The sequence below is a fragment of the Salminus brasiliensis genome, chromosome 12, assembly GCF_030463535.1.
Source record: "Salminus brasiliensis chromosome 12, fSalBra1.hap2, whole genome shotgun sequence".
In the NCBI taxonomy this organism is placed as follows: Eukaryota; Metazoa; Chordata; class Actinopteri; order Characiformes; family Bryconidae; genus Salminus; species Salminus brasiliensis.
Genome location: NC_132889.1, coordinates 34208823 through 34227139, shown reverse-complemented (window position 1 = coordinate 34227139; position 18317 = coordinate 34208823). Strand labels below are relative to the sequence as shown.

At 46.2% G+C, this 18317-nt stretch overlaps 1 protein-coding gene across 1 annotated transcript in view; it reads left to right on the top strand.

The window, feature by feature from the left end:
• Nucleotides 1-17284, top strand: part of plekhh3 (pleckstrin homology, MyTH4 and FERM domain containing H3) — a 26535-nt gene extending 9251 nt beyond the window's left edge. The window contains exons 3-12 of the mRNA XM_072693034.1: nt 1317-1499; nt 3445-3602; nt 6507-6630; nt 7106-7418; nt 7617-7824; nt 8387-8523; nt 9618-9732; nt 10845-11279; nt 11436-11627; nt 12246-17284. Of these exons, the coding sequence (XP_072549135.1) occupies nt 1317-1499; nt 3445-3602; nt 6507-6630; nt 7106-7418; nt 7617-7824; nt 8387-8523; nt 9618-9732; nt 10845-11279; nt 11436-11627; nt 12246-12383 (2003 nt within the window). The 3' untranslated portion in view covers nt 12384-17284. The remainder of the gene's footprint in view (nt 1-1316; nt 1500-3444; nt 3603-6506; nt 6631-7105; nt 7419-7616; nt 7825-8386; nt 8524-9617; nt 9733-10844; nt 11280-11435; nt 11628-12245) is intronic.
• The last annotated feature ends 1033 nt before the right edge of the window (nt 17285-18317 follow it).

Sequence of the window (18317 nt, the reverse complement as noted above, 5' to 3'; positions counted from 1 at the left end):
TTTCAGAATCCTTTATGAATAATTCAGTATTGATAATGAATTATGCAGTATCCACTGTGAATTATTCAGTGTCTGCTATGAATGATTCTGTATACAATATGAATGATTCAGTATCCGGTATGAATGATTCAATATCCACTTTCATATATACCATAACTTCTATGAATTAAGCAGTATCTGCAATTAATTATTGATTATGAAGTATTCAGTATCCAGTATGAATGATTCAGTATTGATTATAAAGTATTCAGTATCCAGTATGAATTATTCCGTATTGATTATGAATTATTCAGTATTGATTATGAAGTATTCAGTATCCAGTATGAATTATTCCATAATGATTATGAATTATTCAGTATTGATTATGAAGTATTCAGTATCCAGTATGACTTATTCAGTATTGATTATGAAGTATTCAGTATCCAGTATGAATTATTCCATAATGATTATGAATTATTCAGTATTGATTATGAAGTATTCAGTATCCAGTATGACTTATTCTGTATTGATTATGAATTATTCAGTATTGATTATGAAGTATTCAGTATCCAGTATGAATTATTCAGTATTGATTATGAATAATGCTGTTTGGGAGTTTTAGGGGTTAACAGTGTTTGAACATTGCTGTAAACTCAGTCAGTAACAAAAGAGCTTCATCATTTCTCTCTCTCTCTCTCTCACACACACACACACACACACACACACACACTTACACAGGCATACTGACAAACTGACTCTCGGGCACACGCTGGGCAGAAGAAGCAGGTGGTTCACATCTACAGAGCGCTGACGCAGGATCAGCGTCATGCCTTTTCTCTTTCCCTGGTTTAAATAGCTGAAGATTTTTTTCCACAGAGCAGCTTTTCCCACACTGCGCTGCTGTTTACTCCAGCTGACTGGACGTTGTGTGTTTGTGTGTGTGTGTGTGTGTGTGTGTGACCTCAGTGGCACCCTGCATTAACCAGTATGAGCTACTGACTGTGTGCTCTTTGGTTCAAGGACAAGCTCCGTAGAGGCTTTATAACACATGCATAAGCCCTGACTAACGTCTCATCGTCAGGCGGCTGGATTCACACGCTTCTTTACAGGACGGCGATGATGTTTGTGGGCCTGTGTGAATATAAATGCCACATCTGCCAGATCTGCTTGCCATAGTTTCCATAGTTTCCATAGTTTCCAGATTCTCTGACAGGTTTCCAGACCACAACCCCAGCGGCGTGTGCTGTTGGTGTGCTGTTCAGGTCTGTTGTTGTCTTACTGTATGCCTTGTTTTGATTTATATGTGTGTGTGTGTGTGTGTGTGTGTGTGTGTGCAGGCTGGTTGCTGCGTGAGGTGTCGGGAGGTTGGCTCAGACAGAGGAGGTTCTGGTTCACGCTGACCGCCGACTCTCTGGACTGCTACAGCGGCCCGGAGAAAGACGCCCGCAGGCTGAGCATGCTTGTACTGACCTCCCTCTGCTCCGTACTGTGGCCTGATAAACACACCTACAAACAGACAGGTACCAACACACACACACATACACACAAACCTATGTACACCAATTAGCATGGTGCTAACTGCAGGCTTAACCAGCCTTAAAATGTGTCTAGTTAGTTTATTTCTGGTGCTATGGGGCTAATGTAGCTAAATAGTAACAGAAACCTATGTACACCAATTAGCATGGTGCTAACTGCAGGCTTAACCAGCCTCAATATGTGTTTATTTTTGGAGCTATGAGGCTAATGTAGCTAAATATTAATAGAAACATATGTACACCAATTAGCATGGTGCTAACTGCAGCCTTAACAGGCCTCAAGATGTTTCTAATTAGTTTATTTCTGGTGCTATGGGGCTAATGTAGCTAAAATGTAATAGAAACCTATATACACCCATTAGCATGGTGCTAACTGCAGGCTTAACCAGCCTCAAAATGTGTCTAATTAGTTTATTTCTGGAGCTGTGAGGCTAATGTAAAAAAATAGTAAAAGAGACTTATGTACACCGATTAGCATGGTGCTAACTACAGGCTTAACCGGCCCCAAAATGTGTCTAATTAGTTTATTTCTGGAGCAATGAGGCTAATGTAGCTAAAAAGTAATAGAAACTTATGTACACCGATTAGCATGGTGCTAACTGCAGGCTTAACCAGCCTCAAAATGTGTCCAGTTAGTTTTTCTGGAGCTGTGCGGCTAATGAGGAAACCTGTGTGCCCCAGTGTTCTCAGCTGATCGACTACATTCGGGGTAGTTGGGTTTGGCGTAAAACTGTGTACACTTGAACTTGTGCCAGACTGTCGCTTTAAGCCCATAATAAGAGCTGCACTGGAGCGCAGAGTAGAACAGAGGGGGCTTTGGACTCTGGGCTTTGGTGAGTAATGGGACTCATTCGTTCCTTTCATGCGGGAACACACTGCAGTTGAGTCAGAGGGACGAGCGACTGTCTGGAAGGAGAGAAATGAAAGAGAAATTAAGATGGCCAGATTGATGGCCATTGTTGTCTGGAGCCAACGGGAGACCAAAGTGGCTTAGTCATACTGGCGCACGGATGAGTGTGTGAAGTAAGTGTGTGTGTGTGTGTGTGTGTTTGTGTGCTTTGATGGCCAGCATTCTGCTGGTGCACACAACCGTACATCCCGCTCATCCACCACACCCTCAGTAGTTCCCAGACTGTGTTCGGGGATTTTCCTCGAAAGATTTCAATACGAAGGAATTCGACACAGTTCCTCCCAAAAGTACGCAAATCACGGCTCAGGCTTGCGTGTATTTGAGGAAATGATGTATTAAATTGTGAATTAAAAAAAAGGGTAAAGAGGGTATACACTGGAGTCACGTTCCCGCTGGGACACGCCCCCCTTTAGTCAATACACTCTCCAGCACGGCTGCAGCGTTTGTTGGGAGGGAAAGCGGCGGCCGAACCGCGAATGAGCCAAGCGCTTATCTGCTGAAGTTAAAGGAAAGCTGGACTCGACAGCGATCCAGACGAAATACCAAAGAACCGACGGACCATGGAGATCGATGTGTAGCCAGGAAAGTCCAGCTAACTGAGGCGCAAATCGCACCCGTATAGAGGTGCGTGAATGGTCCTAGGGGTGTTTTTGAAGGACACAGTCTGACGGCGTTGTGTTAGCGGTGGGGGGACTGATAGAATGGGACTATATCTCGCGGAGTGGTGATAAACTTGTTGATATACTTTTTTATCGTAAAAGAAAAAAAAACAGCGATAACAGAACTGTGGGATAATCCCAATAATATGCTTGAGGTTCGTGCTATAATATCATTATATATATATATATAATATCCTTGTGCCTACGACCGCAGCCACCACTGCCTATATCTCACATTATTGCACTCCCTCTCGTGTAGTATTGCTTTATTATCAATGATCTGTTAATGTAAATGCATGTATGTGTGTGTGTTTGTGTGTGTTTGTGTGTGTGTGTGTGTGTTTGTGTGTGTGCTGATTAGGTTACTGGGGTCTGACGGTATATGGGCGGAAACACTGCTATAAGCTTTTCACTAAACACTTTAATGAGGCGGTGCACTGGGCGTGTGCAGTGCAGAAGGTCATCGACAGCAAAGCACCAGTGGAGACGCCAACACAGCTACTAATACGGGACATAGAGGTGAGAAAACACACACACACACATACACACACACATACAAACAACTGTTCAACATGTGCAACATTTCAATGTAAGTACCTCTATGTAATATAGTGTGTATGTATAGTGTGTGTGTGTGTGTGTGTGTACACTAAATGTCCAAATGTTTGTAGACACACACCCCTTCTAGATAATACAATCAGTTACACAGAGTTGGGCTGTAGTCTCTGGAATGATGGTGTTGCTCCATCCAATACTTTTGAGAAGGCAAACTGGGGCGGTGGTCATCCAAAATCCGGACTAATGCTCTTAGGACTGAATGCAATCAAATCCTCACAGCAATGCTTGCTCTCCAACATGTAGCCTTAAAAAAACCCTTGCCTGGACAGAAGAGACAGTTATTTATTTATTTTTTAAAAACCCTTGATTTCGTTAGAAATTGTGAATGAGCAGGTGTCCCAATACTTTTGTCCAAACAGTGTAAGTGCCTATGTATTAATAATGCGTCCATTATGTTCACTCATGCACATACGCTACACACACACACTCATTTGAACACACAAACCGGGCTCCTAATATAAGCCAGCGAAGTGAGAAACGCACCGTCCATCTTCCCGTGGTCACCCCCGTCTCCCCCCGCCATAATATTAGTAGTATGCTGGTCAGTGATACTGCACTAATAGCAGTGCTGCTGTGGTATCACTTCCCTCTGTAAATAACTCGTGCCTTCTCTCTCTCTCCGTCCAGAGCAGTGTGTGACTTTTCAGAATAGCCTCGTGCTGTTATGATGTAATGCAGCAGCTCTAGGGATGCTCTTTATTAATAGGCTGTTGGTTGCTATCCCACAGAACTCTGAGGAATTCGTCTCAGACCACAGACAGACAGACAGGCAGACCACCAGGCGGCTACACCGTCAGACAAGAGAGACAGGCAGACCAAATACTAAAAAAGTCAGGCTGCAGCTAAGAGTCCTTTCTATTATTGACTAACGAGCGACTGTTCAGTGAGTCGGCTAATCGAATCGGCAGTGGGGTCCAGCAGAGCTCTCCATGGAAATAAATAGGATGTGGCGCAGCTGTCTAAGCGCTGGGCCTACAGGCAGGAGATTGCAGGTTCAGTGATCCTTCAGTGATCGATTCTCGTCCTCCCTCCCTGGGTAGGAACGCCCTCCTCCCTCTCTCCAATCACTTAGCATGACAGAGCTGGCATGGAAAGGCTTGGAGCATTGCTGTGAGGATTTGATTGCATTCAGTGCAAAGAGCGTTACTGAGGTCAGGATGGTCAGGATGATCACCACCTCACCTCATTCCTGACCCCCCAACTCCGCCCAAAAGTATTGAGTGGAGCACCACCAACCATCACTCCAGAGAACACAGTAGTTCCACTGCTCCACAGCTCAGGACTGGGGGGCTTGATACCCCTCTAGCCCACGCCTGGCATTAGGCAGCATGGTGCCAGTAGGTTCATGCCCAACTGGAAACCAGAGGGTTTTGTCCATGGGTTCCATGTTGGCCCCACATATGAAAGCCCACCAGGGTCAGTCATGGGACCAGGAAGGCTTGAACATGGGCCCCATCTGTGTTGGACACTGCACATACATAAGGGTCTAGATGGGAGGTCAGCTGTAGCAATGGGAAGCCCAACTGGGTCCCAGTAACAACACACGTACGCCTCCACTCCCCTAACTATCGCTCGCTTATATGAGTAACAAAAAGACTCGCAATGCATTCTGGTCCACGTTCGGCTCATGTGAGCTATGCTGTTCACTAGAAATGAGCAGGGCATTGTGGGAGATTGAATTGGCCTCAAAATCCTGATCCAGTCGGTCACAGAAACTGCAGTTAAACATCAGCCACCAGCACAGATACTGACCCGCATTCCACAGCAGAGACTCGGACTGACCTCACTCACCCTGTGCACACACACACACACACACACACACACATCAGGAAAACACTCGCATCCAAATACACACACAAACAAACTTAAACACACATGTCCCTCATCAGCTCAGCCAGGGACACTGGGGGGGTGGAGGGGTCAGCGGGTCCATGTTTAAGTTCAGCTGGAGTGCTTTACTTCCCCATACACACACACTCTCTCTCTCTCTCTCTCTCTCTCTCTCTCTCACACGCACACACACAGAAGCTTGGGAAAACCTTGTTTAATTTTGGCGTGGATGAATGCTGGCTTTAGGCAAAGAAATTCATCTCTCTCTCTCTCTCTCTCTCTCTCTCTCTCTCTCTCTCTCGCTCTACCATCTCTCTCTCTCGCTCTACCATCTCTCACACATTCTCTTTCTATCTACCATCTTTCTCTCTCTACTATCTTTGTCTCTACTACTCTCTCTCTCTCTCTCTCTGTCTCATTGTTTTTCTCTTTCTTTATCTCTCTTTACTATCTGTCCCTCTCTCTCTCATTCTCTCTCTCTCTCTCTCTCTCTCTCTCTCTATCTCTTTTTCTCTATCAATTACTCTCTCTACCATCTCTCTCTCTCTCTTCCTCTCAATACCTATATATATGTCTCTACGCATCTACTGTCTCTCTGTCTCTCACACATTCTTTCTCTGCTATCTCTCTCTCTCTCTCTCTCTCTCTCTCTTTCTCTCTGATCTCCAATGTCTCTCTGCCTCTCAATCTGCTATCTCACACACACATCTACCATCTTTCTCTCTGCTATCTTTGTCTCTACTACCTGTCTCTCTCTCTCATTGTCTTTCTCTCTTTTTATCTTTCTTTATTATCTCTCTCTCTCTCTCTCTCTCTCTCTCTATTCTATCTCTCTCTACTATCTACATGTCCCTCTCTCACTGTCTCTCTCTCTCATTGTCTCTATCTCTCTTTCTCTATCTATTACTCTCTCTACCACCTTGCTCTTGCTCTCTCTCTATCTATCTCTCTCTCTCTCTCTCTCTCTCTCTGTAGGAGAATAAGTTTAATCCTGAGGTTGTGGAGCACATCTACCAGCACAACCCCATCCTCACTTACACACAGAGTCCGCTCTACGCCCCTCTGCTGCCTTTCCCCTACGGCAGCCTGGACCACACACGTAAGTAACGCACACACACACACTTATTCATATTATATGGTATATATATATAACAACTGTGAAGTGCCCCCCCCCCAATCTGTTTACATATACCCATCTGCAGGTTAGCACCCCTCTCAGTTTGAACTGATGATTTCCTAACACACTTGATGAGCAGCAGTTAGGCCGTAGGGCCGGTCTAGAGCTGTGAAATTCCACTACATTCAGACACAGTTCTGAGTAAATTTACCTTACTGTCTAACTGCCTGCTTGTGAAGCAACTGGAGGTCATGGGTTCAAACTCCATCAACATCACAGTCCCCCATGATCAGGAGTGTGAATAGGAAGGCCTCCCCTCATCTAAGAAGCAGTTCTAACCTGCAGATGGGAATAAACAGGGAGGAGCCACAGACTAAAAACATTTTACAGAGTATTTAATCAGGCTCAACTCAGTATATATATGTGTGTGTGTGTGTGTGTGTGTGTGTGTGTTTAGATATGGCAGGTAAAGGCTACACGTCAGTGCGTGAGGAGGCGGTGAGATTGTTCAACTGCCTGCAGCAGCTGGAGTCGGCACCAGAGCCTGTTCCTCTCATACAGGGCATCCTACAGACCGGCCTGGACCTACGGCCGCTACGCGACGAGCTCTACTGCCAGACCATCAAGCAGACCAGCGTCACACACGCGCACACACAAACGCAGACGCAGCCCAACCCACGGCTTCGATACTGGCAGCTGCTGACCTGCATGAGCTGCACCTTCCTGCCCAGCAGCAGTGTGCTCAGATACCTGCGCTTTCACCTGAAGAGGTATTGCACTCATACACACACACACACACACACACACACAGATGCATGTGTACAGCTGTCCGAGCGGGGGGCGCTCAAAGCGTGATCTGTATTTACTGCAGTGGAGTAATAGTGAATTACACTCCCCAGCTGTAGGAGGAGCCCAGGAGCCAACAGTAGCAATTCTCACATGGAATGCTCCTGTTTTGGGTGTCTCAGGGTCCAGAGTGTGTGTGTGGACTCGGAGGTGGAGAGTTACGCCTGGTTCATCGCTCAGGCTCTGGAGAAGACACGTTGCCGTGAGTGTGTTCCATCCTGGGAAGAGATCCAGGGCCTGATGGGCCGCCAGGAGATGCTGTGTAACGTCCACTACCCAGGACCGGGAAGCTGCAGGATAGCCATCAGCTCACACACTACTGCTAATGAGGTACACACACACATGCACGACACATACACTATTTGGAAAAAAAAGTATTGGGACAGCTGCTCATTCCTTGTTTCTTCCAAAATCAAGGGTATTAAAAATGAGTTTATCCAGGGAAGAAGGCTTTCTACTAGATTTTGGAGAGCATTGCGCTGAGGATTTGATTGTATTCAGTGACAAGAGCATTATTAAGGTCAGGATGTTCCCAGAAGTATTGGATGGAGCACCAACCATCATTCCAGAGAACACAGTTCTTCCACTGCTCCACAGCTCAATACTGGGGGGCTTTATACCCCTCTATAGCCTATGCCTGGCATTAGGCAGCATGGTGCCAATAGGTTCATGTCAGTCTGCTCTAGAGAGTCCTATTCTATTGGCAGTACTTCTCTACAATGACTATACAAGCTGTGTATGTGCATTTGCACATCTGTGTCATATATGAATGCAGCTTAAAGTGGCTGGATGCATTCATTAGAAGGGGTGTCCACATACTTTTGGACATGTAGTTTATTTCTGATGTTTGACTAACTGCTCTTCTCTCTCGCTCTGTCTTCTCTCTCCCCAGGTGGTGAAGAAGATGGCTGAGCGTTTAGGTCTGCAGGACAGCCCCAACACCTTTGCTCTCTTTGAGCAGAAAGCATGCTGGGAAAGGGTTATCGGAGGTGGCACCATCATCGCTGATGTCATCACCAGATTTGAAAAGTAAGTATCCCAACTTGACAGTTAGACCAGCGTCCTCAGGGACGTCCTCGAGCGACAAGCGGATTGTATGTTTATCGCTCACATCCAACAAACAGAGCCAGGGGTGTTCAACTGGGTCCTCTCCCCCGAGCCACAGCTCTGCAGAGCTTAGCGTAAACACATATGAACCACCCGGGACACCATAGCAACACCCTAGCAGTTACTGAGCAACAAAATAGCAGCTACAATGAAATGTCCATCAAGCAACTACCTAGCAACACCATAGCAACCAACACATAGCAAAAACCAGCCTATTGACCACATAAAACCAGCCTATCAACTGCCTAGTCATAATGTTTTGGCTCATTTGTGTATGAACAGATGGCATCAAATACCTGCACACACTGCTGAGACCCAGTGTCCAGACCTATGAGGGACCACGTAGAAAACAAAAATACACTGATTGCACAGAACCTGAACAGACACACACACACACACACACACACACACACACACACCGACATGGAGTCGTCTCTATATTGACGCTCTCAGGGTGAGGCTGATGTCATTGGCTGTGATTGGTGTGGACAGCAAAGGAAGAGAGATAAGCAAACCAGCTGGAATAAAAGGCATCTGTTTAATTCTCGGAAATGCTTGTGTGTGTGTGTGTGTGCGCGTGTGTGTGTGCGCGTGTGTGTGTGCGCGTGTGTGTGTGCGCGTGTGTGTGTTTTGTGAGGTTTTTCCCAGAATTTCAGTTGTTCAGGGACACATACACACCCTCACATGCTCTCAGACAACAAGACACACACACACAAAAGTGCACACACAGCACAAAAAAGCTCAGTGTGTCAGCATTAAGGGCACACAGGGAAGTGTGTGTGTGTGTGTGTGTGTGTGTGTGTTGTACATGGTGTTGGTGAGGGTGTAATTAGGAGTGTGTTTAGGGACAGATTGCCGGGTCTTTCCCTTCCTCTGTGAGCTTCACTGGGTCATGAGTTTACAGAGGAGCTACAGAAGATGAAGATGAAGATGATGACGGTTCGGGGGGTTAAAATGGGCCGCTGCTGTGATCTGTAATAAATGCTGAACAGCTATTCCTGTTCTCTGTCGGTCAGCCTCTCGGTGAAGGAGCCGGACTCTGAGTGGAGGTTGTGCTTTAAGCTCTACTGCCTTCTGGACACGGAGAACATCAGCACCGACAGCATCGAATATCTCTTCCTCTACGAGCAGGTAAATCCGATCTGCTGTCCTGATCAGACGTGCGGTTGCAGGTTATCTTACTGAGCGCAAAGGTTGTTTATGTCATGATGATATAAATACACTAGTAACACCCAAGCAACCACATGGCTGCACCCTAGCAACCACCTGGTATACCATGACAACTGCCTAGCAACCACTGAGCAACGTCATAGCGACCACCTAGCGTTCCCTAAGCAACTCCATAGCAACCACTTTGCATACCATAGCAACCACCGAGCGATCACTTAGCTGCACCATAGCAACCTCCTGGGATACCATAACAGCCACCTAGGCACACTAGCACCTATTTAGCAACTTAGCAACCACTTAACAACACTATAGCAACTGCCTGCCTGCCATCAAAAAACGCCATAGCAACCACCTAGCAACCACGAAACAGAAAACTAGCAACCACTAAGCAATTTCAGAACAAGCATCTAGCAACACTACATTACTTTTTTGCAATCACTTATATCAATACCTGGTAACACCATAGTAACCACCTAGCAACTAACTAACAGCACACTAGAAACACTATGGCACAAATCTTGCCCTAATCTTGCAACCACTTAGCAGCACCATAGCAACCTCCTGTGATTCCCTAGTGCAACCAGTGCAACCATATAAAACACCATAGCAACATCTTAGCAATACCATGGCAACCACCTAACAACACCCTAGAACCAGTAAGCAAGAACACAGTTGCACAAATCTTGCAGCCACTTAGCAACACTGTAGCAGCCACCTGTGACTACCTAGCAGCCATCTAACAAGCACCTAGCAAGACCATAGCAACCATCTAGCAACACCATAGTAGCTACGTAGCAACTACCTAACAGCACACTAGCAACACTATAGCACCAATCTTGCAACTACTTACCAACAATATAGCAACCACCTGTGACCCCCTAGCAACCATCTATAAATGCCATAGCAGCCACCTTTTAAAACACTTTCATCTTAAGTGTGAGCCAGGGGATCTGTATGTTTTGCAGGATGGTTTTAATGTTATGGCTGATCAGTGTAGAGTGAATGAAGGGAATACATAATATCAATACAGGAACTCATCTCTCTCTCTCTCTCTCTCTCTCTCTCTCTCTCAGTGTCATGAGATGGTGGTGCGTGGTCAGTTGCCTGCGTGTGAGGATGACCTGCTGTCTCTGGCCGCTCTGAGGCTGCAGGCTGTGCAGGGTGATTACAGTGCTCTGGCTCCGTTTCCTGCACTGGAGCAGGTTTTCCCAGCACGGGTTCTGGAGGCCCGAGCCCTGTTGACCCCGGCGGAACCCCCGGGCTGCCCCCCGCCCTTCCCCGCGGGGCTGCTGGCGGGGGCTCTGTGGGGCCATAAGCGGCGTGAGGAGCAGGACCAGAGGCTGCGGGCGCGGCTCAGAGAGGAGGCCGCCCTGACCACCGCCACCATCCTGGAGCGCTGGAAAGCCCTGAGCGGCTACAGCCGGCGAGACAGCATGGCTGCTTACCTCACCATCGCACGCCAGTGGTCAGGGTTCGGCTGCACGCTCTACGAGGTGGACTTCTACATAGTGAGTCATGTGACCTCTTATCCCCTCAACGTTGTGCTCTGGGATGTAGGATTTCCTTCTTTGCTTAGTTTAGCGCTATGAGGCTAATGTAACAATGTAATGTCTCTCTCTCTCTCTCTCTCTCTCTCTCTCTCGCTCTCGCTCTCTCTGCCCCAGAGTTCTACAGGCAGCTTCTCTCAGCGCTTGTGGCTGGGTGTAGCAGCATCCTGCGTGTCTCTGTACAAACAGGGTGAAGCGGAGGCTCTGGAGTGTCTCCCCATCGCTCAGATCTGCTCTTATGGCGTCTCCGACAGCAACACCTTCAGAATCACCGCCGGCGACCGAGATCTGCTGTTCGAGACCTCCAAGGTAGGCAGAACTGATAGCCCATTTAGCCCACGCTAGAGGGGTATAAAGCCCCCCAGCATTGAGCTGTGGAGCAGTGGAAAGGTGGTTGGTGCTCCATCCAGTACCTTTGGGATGAGTTGAGGAGTTGGGGATGAGGTGGGGGGGTGGGGGGGTGGTGATTATCCAACATCCTGACCTCACTAACACTCTTGTGGCCATATGCAATCAAATTCTCACAGCTGTGCTCCTCCAACATCTAGTAGAAAGCTTTCTTCCCTGGACAGTAGAGACAGTTCCTCCAACAGAAGCAGGATAAACCATGAATTGAGCAAGCGTCCCAATACTTTTGTCCATGTAGTGTAGCTCGCCCGACCTTGCGACAGTAGTGAAAGTATGAATGTTTGAGTGGGCGGAGCTTGAAGAGGTCAGTGTCTCCGCCAATCTCAGCCAACAGCTGCAGTATTACAGTACTGTATTCAGTCAGTCTCTCTGACTGTGTGTGTGTGTGTGTGTGTGTGTGTGCATGCGTGCTCTGGAGTGTGCTGAACATCCAGAACCGTTTCTCAGAAACTTTTCGGCTAACACTCTGACCTCGTCTCTCTCGCCCCCTTCCCCTCTCTCTCTCTCTCTCTCTCTCAGCTGACTGAGATCATGCAGCTGATGAATGCCTACTTCAGTGCCACCCGACGCCAGCTGGGCAAGGATGACTGCATCACCATGGAAACCACCCCCAAGCTCCGCCCCTCCCTGCTAGAACTGCCCTCTCATCCGGTGTGAAGACACAAACACACACACACACATACTCACACACACACACACACACATACATAAAAAGAAAGCTACCCTGACTGATTGCCTGTGTGAGCCTGTGCTGAGAGAACTCTGAGAACCGGACAAAGAGAACCCTGTTTACTCCCTGCATCCAGAAGGAGGGAAAAAATGGAGAAAGCGAAAGAGGGTGGAAAGAGGGAACGCAGTCTGAAAGAAGAAAAGGAGACGGGGTCGGGACTGACAACCTTCTGAATCCAGCTGGGATATATATACACACACACACTTACACACACACACACACACACACTAGTACATATGTCTATATATGTATCTATATATCTATACATACATATATAAGGAGAGAGAGAGAGGAAGGACCTCGCTTAAATAAAGCTGGAGGAATGACGACAAAACAACACACACACACACACATACACACACACACACACACACACATACTCTCTCTCTCTCTTGGCCTCCCTTGTGCACAGAAGGCCTTATGTGAACTTGAACTACTAACAGACACAAGTCGCTCCTTTATGCCTCATGGACACAGAAATGACTCCTTCAGAGAACTCCAACTGACTGTGAGTGTGTGTGTGTGTGTGTGTGTGTGTGAGACAAAGAACGAATGGAATATTCAAAAGCTGTTCAACAGAAACCAAAGGATCTTTAGCTTCTTCAGCTTCTTTGACTTTGTCTTTTCTTTAGCGAAGTGTTTTTGCTTTGTATGTCGTGAGACGCTCCCAGCCAGCCACACCAGGTGCTGCTGCCTGACCTGGGCTGCCCCCCGCCCCCTGTCAGGACCGCTCCTCAGCCCAGTCATCTGTTAATACAGTTAAAGGCGGTGTGTAGCGTCTCCTGTATAACAGTGATTGTTGTGCTGGGAATGTTTTGGACAACGCAGCTCCGGTAACCCAGTAAGAGCCACGCTTCAACACGCCCTCTTCTTCTTCTTTCAACCAGGAATATTTGGCCAAAAGTCAATTTTCTGCAGTTGCCCCCCCCCCCTCACTTCTTGTGGTCAACCAGCAAGGGCTTGTTTGGTGTCTGAAGTTTGCTTCTTAAGCCTCGTACTGGCTCTACAGGGCTAGCCGAGCCTTGGTGTGGTGTGGTGTCGTGTAGCGGATAACAACACCGCCCCCCCGTAGCAGACTAGCCCTCAATTCCCAGCTAGGCAAGCAAATTACACTACACCAATAAGGCAGGACTTGGGAGAGACTCCTAGCAGTACTTTCTCCTGCCTGATTCAAGTGTATTCAGCCCTGGATAAGAGCATCAACCCAATGCAGTAAATGTAAATGTAAGCACAGTGAATGGTAGCTTAGCGCTATTGATTAGCATCAGGCTAGCTGGAGGCGAACTTCATGGTTTCCTCCATAATCAAGGGTATTAATTAAGGGAGTAACTGTCCAGGGAAGAAGGCTTTCTATATTTGGAGGTGCATTGCTGTGAGGATTTGATTGCATTAAGCGACAAGAGCATTAGTGAGGTCAGGATGTTGGACGATCACCCTATGCCCACCTCATCCCAAAAGTACTGGATGGATCACCACCATCCAGTGGTGGGGGGGTTGGGGGTTGGGGTTACACCTCTCTATAGCCCATACCTGACATTAGATTAGGCAGCAAGGTGGCAGTAGGTTCATGTTTATCTGCTCTAATCAGACCTAATCCTATTCTATTGGCAGTGCTTCTCTAAAAGGACTAGACTGTCTATCTGTGTCCGCAATGGGTGCAGCTTAATGGTCCAGCTGACTGCATCCATTAGAAGGGGTGTCCACCAGCTTTTGGACATGCAGTGTACGTAATAGCAAGTAATGTGGGACAACTGCGAACTCTGAGCTCCAGGGCAAAACCAAAGAATCCAGCTTCGGACACCAAACACATCCTGAAGGGGGGGGTTGAAGTGTGTACATGTGTTTTTGCTAAACTTTTGCTTTAACGTTGGTTTAATGGTGATAACGGTGAGTCCAGACTGAAGCCAGGCCCCAGTTTTGGTCTGTCGCTCAGCTTTCTCATGTATATGTAGAATTTATGTCTAAAGGGTCAGATCCTGTTCATAACCTGTCTCTCATCTGCTGAGCGTACCTTTATTTTGCCCATTTATTATTATTATTATTTTTTTTATAATGTTGTTACTGTATGTTAGGTTTTATTTATGGATGTCCGTTGTGTGAAATTCTGTGTGGAAGCGAGTGTTGCTTTTTTTTTTTTTTTTTGGTTTTCTACTCGTCCTTTTTACCTTTGTTTTTATATCTCTTTGAGGACCTATACATGTACTTTACTTCATTTCAATAACATGGCAAAGCCCTCGAGGAGCCATTGTCATGATGCCTAGCTCTGGCCCGTCGCTGAATGTTCATGCACTGCTCATTTAGAGGCCTGCGATACGTCAACAGATTGACGGCACACACCCGATTGTCTTCAGTTTATCCGATCACTCAAACAGCACAGTAAATGTCATATGGACCAAATATCTCGGGGTCTGAGCCCTTTTGTTTGTAGGAGTCCTGCTACACACCTCACACTTAGGCAATAAAACCCATGTAGCCAGCCTCGCATATCTGCTAGCCTTTGTTCCCTAGCTGTGCCTCAGGAAGACTGTAGCTGTAGCCACCTGTGCCTAAAACCCTCGTTGCTAGCTAGTGCTAGCTAACCACACAGATTGCGAGCCTACACACTTTGCAAGCCCGGGCTAATTTGTCGCCCTCTAACTGCCAATGCCATTATACTTAACCCTTAACCCTTAGGTGTGGTCAGTCAGCCAAGACAAGCCAAGTTCGTTATGTGAAGTTTGGCTTCTTTAGTTTGGTCCTGGAGCGATGAGGCTTAACGTAGCGAACAAATGAGTGAAGCTAATAACTAGGAATTGCCGTTGTGCCTAAAAGCGCAGTACCCGTCACAGCTCATTGCCTCAGTCTGTGTTGAGTAAGCTCAAATAGACTATACAGTGGATAAGGTGGGGGCCACGGTGTTAGCAGCTGCTAGGCCAAGCCGTATTAGCCTACTGTGCTACCAGCAATACAAGACACAACTCCATTTGTTCTATAACTAAAATTACTCAAATAAGTCATTGCAGAAAAATTTGGCTGAAGACCAGCTTTTGCTGGTAGCTCACTGGTTTCAGATGGTCTAAGCTGGTCTACGCTAGTCAAGGTGGCCGAAAAGCTGATCATCCAGGCGAGAACATGTTCTATGCTAACCAGCTCTTCACCAGCATAGCGAATGTTTTTCAGTCATGCTGGTCGATTAGTGTGGTCTTGCTGGGCATGCTGGTTAATCAGTGTGGTCTTGCTGGGCATGCTGGTTAATCAGTGTGGTCTAGCTTAGTCATGCTGGTTGATCAGTGTGGTCTTGCTGGTCGATCAGTGTGGTCTAGCTTAGTCATGCTGGTTGATCAGTGTGGTCTTGCTGGTCGATCAGTGTGGTCTTGCTGGTCGATCAGTGTGGTCTTGCTGGTTGATCAGTGTGGTCTAGCTTAGTCATGCTGGTTGATCAGTGTGGTCTTGCTGGTCGATCAGTGTGGTCTAGCTTAGTCATGCTGGTCGATCAGTGTGGTCTTGCTAGTCGATCAGTGTGGTCATGCTAGTTGACCAGCTTGGTGAGTCTCTCTCTCATTCTGACTACAGTCGTATTGTTAGGATAACATGTCCATGTTAGCATTGTTTTACATTGGAAAATTTTTTTTTACATTTTTTGTAGTAAAAACTATTATAAATATCTATTTTTCATATTTTAATATCATTAATCTTTCAAGTCAAAACCTAAACTGTCCATATCTAAGAGATCGGAAACGGCACATATCTTTAATGCTGAATTAATTAATGGATAACTTTATGGACTTTTCGCTATTACAGAATCACAGACAAGCCACCCATATTCACCATAAGCTTTAAACCCATCCATCAGTGAACACACACACACACGCACACACACACACACACGCACACACTAGTGATCAAACACACACCGTGCTGGTGCGTAGTGTCCCAGTGTAGGCAACCATCACTGCAGCACCTGGAAGGCAGGGAGGGTGAATGGCCTTGCTCAAGGGCCCAACAGTGGCAGCTTACCAACCCCAAGTATTGAACCCACCACCCTGCCGTTAAAAGCCTGGAGCTAGATAGATTTTTAGATTTTTTAATGTTTTACTGTTATATGTGATTATACATGAGGGAGAGTGAGGTTCCATGTAAAGCGAAAGTCTGAATTACATCCTGATAATATGACTCGTCAGAATGGCTTTATAGATCTGGAAATTATTACCAGCACCAAATCCATAGTTAATAACTGGAATGAGAATTCCTACCAGTAAGCCTTTCTTCTGCATTTCAGAGATCCTTAATTTGAGGTTTTTACCAGTTAAAATGAAGTGAAGGCTCGTATTGCTGGAGGCATTGTTGGCTAAGCTAGCTCCTCATACCTTCACATCAGAACTAAAGGAGCCGACCTTCAGGCTGATTGAGCTTCAGTGGTAGAAGAGCTGAGATCAGATCAGCCCAAATCTGACATTTCTGCCAAACTGTTCCTCAAGTTTCTTTTACAAACACTTCAGGTGCGTGCGATCCTCCGGGCCTGCCCCCTCCGAACCCAACCCTGACCACAGGTTGTGGACGCCATGACGACCCTGTACTGTCCAGCAAAGCCACTGTCCGTGTGTCAATCAGCAGCTGCAGGCAGCTCTGCCCACTGTCTTAAAGTAACCCGCTACACCTAACACAACTCAACTCGCTCAGCACGAGCGACCGTGACTCTACTGCTCAAGTCATTTCTATGCCTGATGGTACTTTTCTCTATGTTACGTGTGTATCGTCAATTGCACTATTGTTTGTACAGCTAACTTGAATGTGCAATAATAAATACTGTATGTAATTAAATAATAAAGGCAGCACCGCTGGACCATCACGCAACATGGGATTTTTCTTTTTTTTCTTTTTGGAAATTAAAATGATGATATTCTGTGCAATTCTTATTATTATTACTATTAATTGTTGTGTGCATGTGAGCAAACAGATTCAACACATCCAATGGGGGTCATTTGAGGACTAGTTTTTTTAAATGCAGAGTGTCCAGGTAGAGGTTTTCACTAACCTCCTAGTTAAAAATAGGTTCTTTCTAGTATGAAAAAATGATTCTTATGGAGGTTTTTCAATTTAAAACTGTGGAGGGAAAAGTTGTATTTATTTATTTATTTAGAAAAGGGTTCCTTGAAGGTCCCCCCTGTTTCAACCTAAAAAAAAATCTCTCTAAAAAATAAATTATTATATAAAAAATGAACTTTTAACAGCGTCCCTGTTAAGACTTTGCCAGACATAACAGGGCCCAGACACACAAATCGCCCCATATTACATTGTTCCAGAACCCAGGAGGATCTTCTAAACGTGCCTTGGCAAAATCTAGACGAACATTTATTTATATTACTCTTGATTAGCAGTGATTTCCACAGTCCTAGTCTGCCATGGATCTCTGCTGCTTTTCGGTTCTCTGGCTCTTCCTTACTGATTTCATCCCTTGCATGGGAGGAGACTTTGGAAGGGCGTCCACTCCTGGGAAGACTGACAACAGTTCCAGTTCTTTTTCATTTGGACAGTACGGCTCTGACTGTATGAAATGGCTTTGTAACTGTTTCCAGACTGATAGGCGTCCACATCCTTTTTCAGAGGCCTTCATAAATCTCTCTTTATAAAACAAGCTGTTGTTCCTGAATAGACAACCAGTGCGCTGCCAAGGTCACTGTGAGATTTAGATTGGATCAGGAAGGTTTAGAATACCAGATAATAAAAGTACCGGATAAAAAAAAAAAATCTGGGCTTATTCATCCGTCTTACAGCTGAAAGCAGGACATAATCAGGTCCTGATGCCTGAAAAGCAGCTCCAAGCCGTTACACTACCACCACCATGCTTGACAGCTGGCAGAGTTATGCTTTAACCAGGCCTA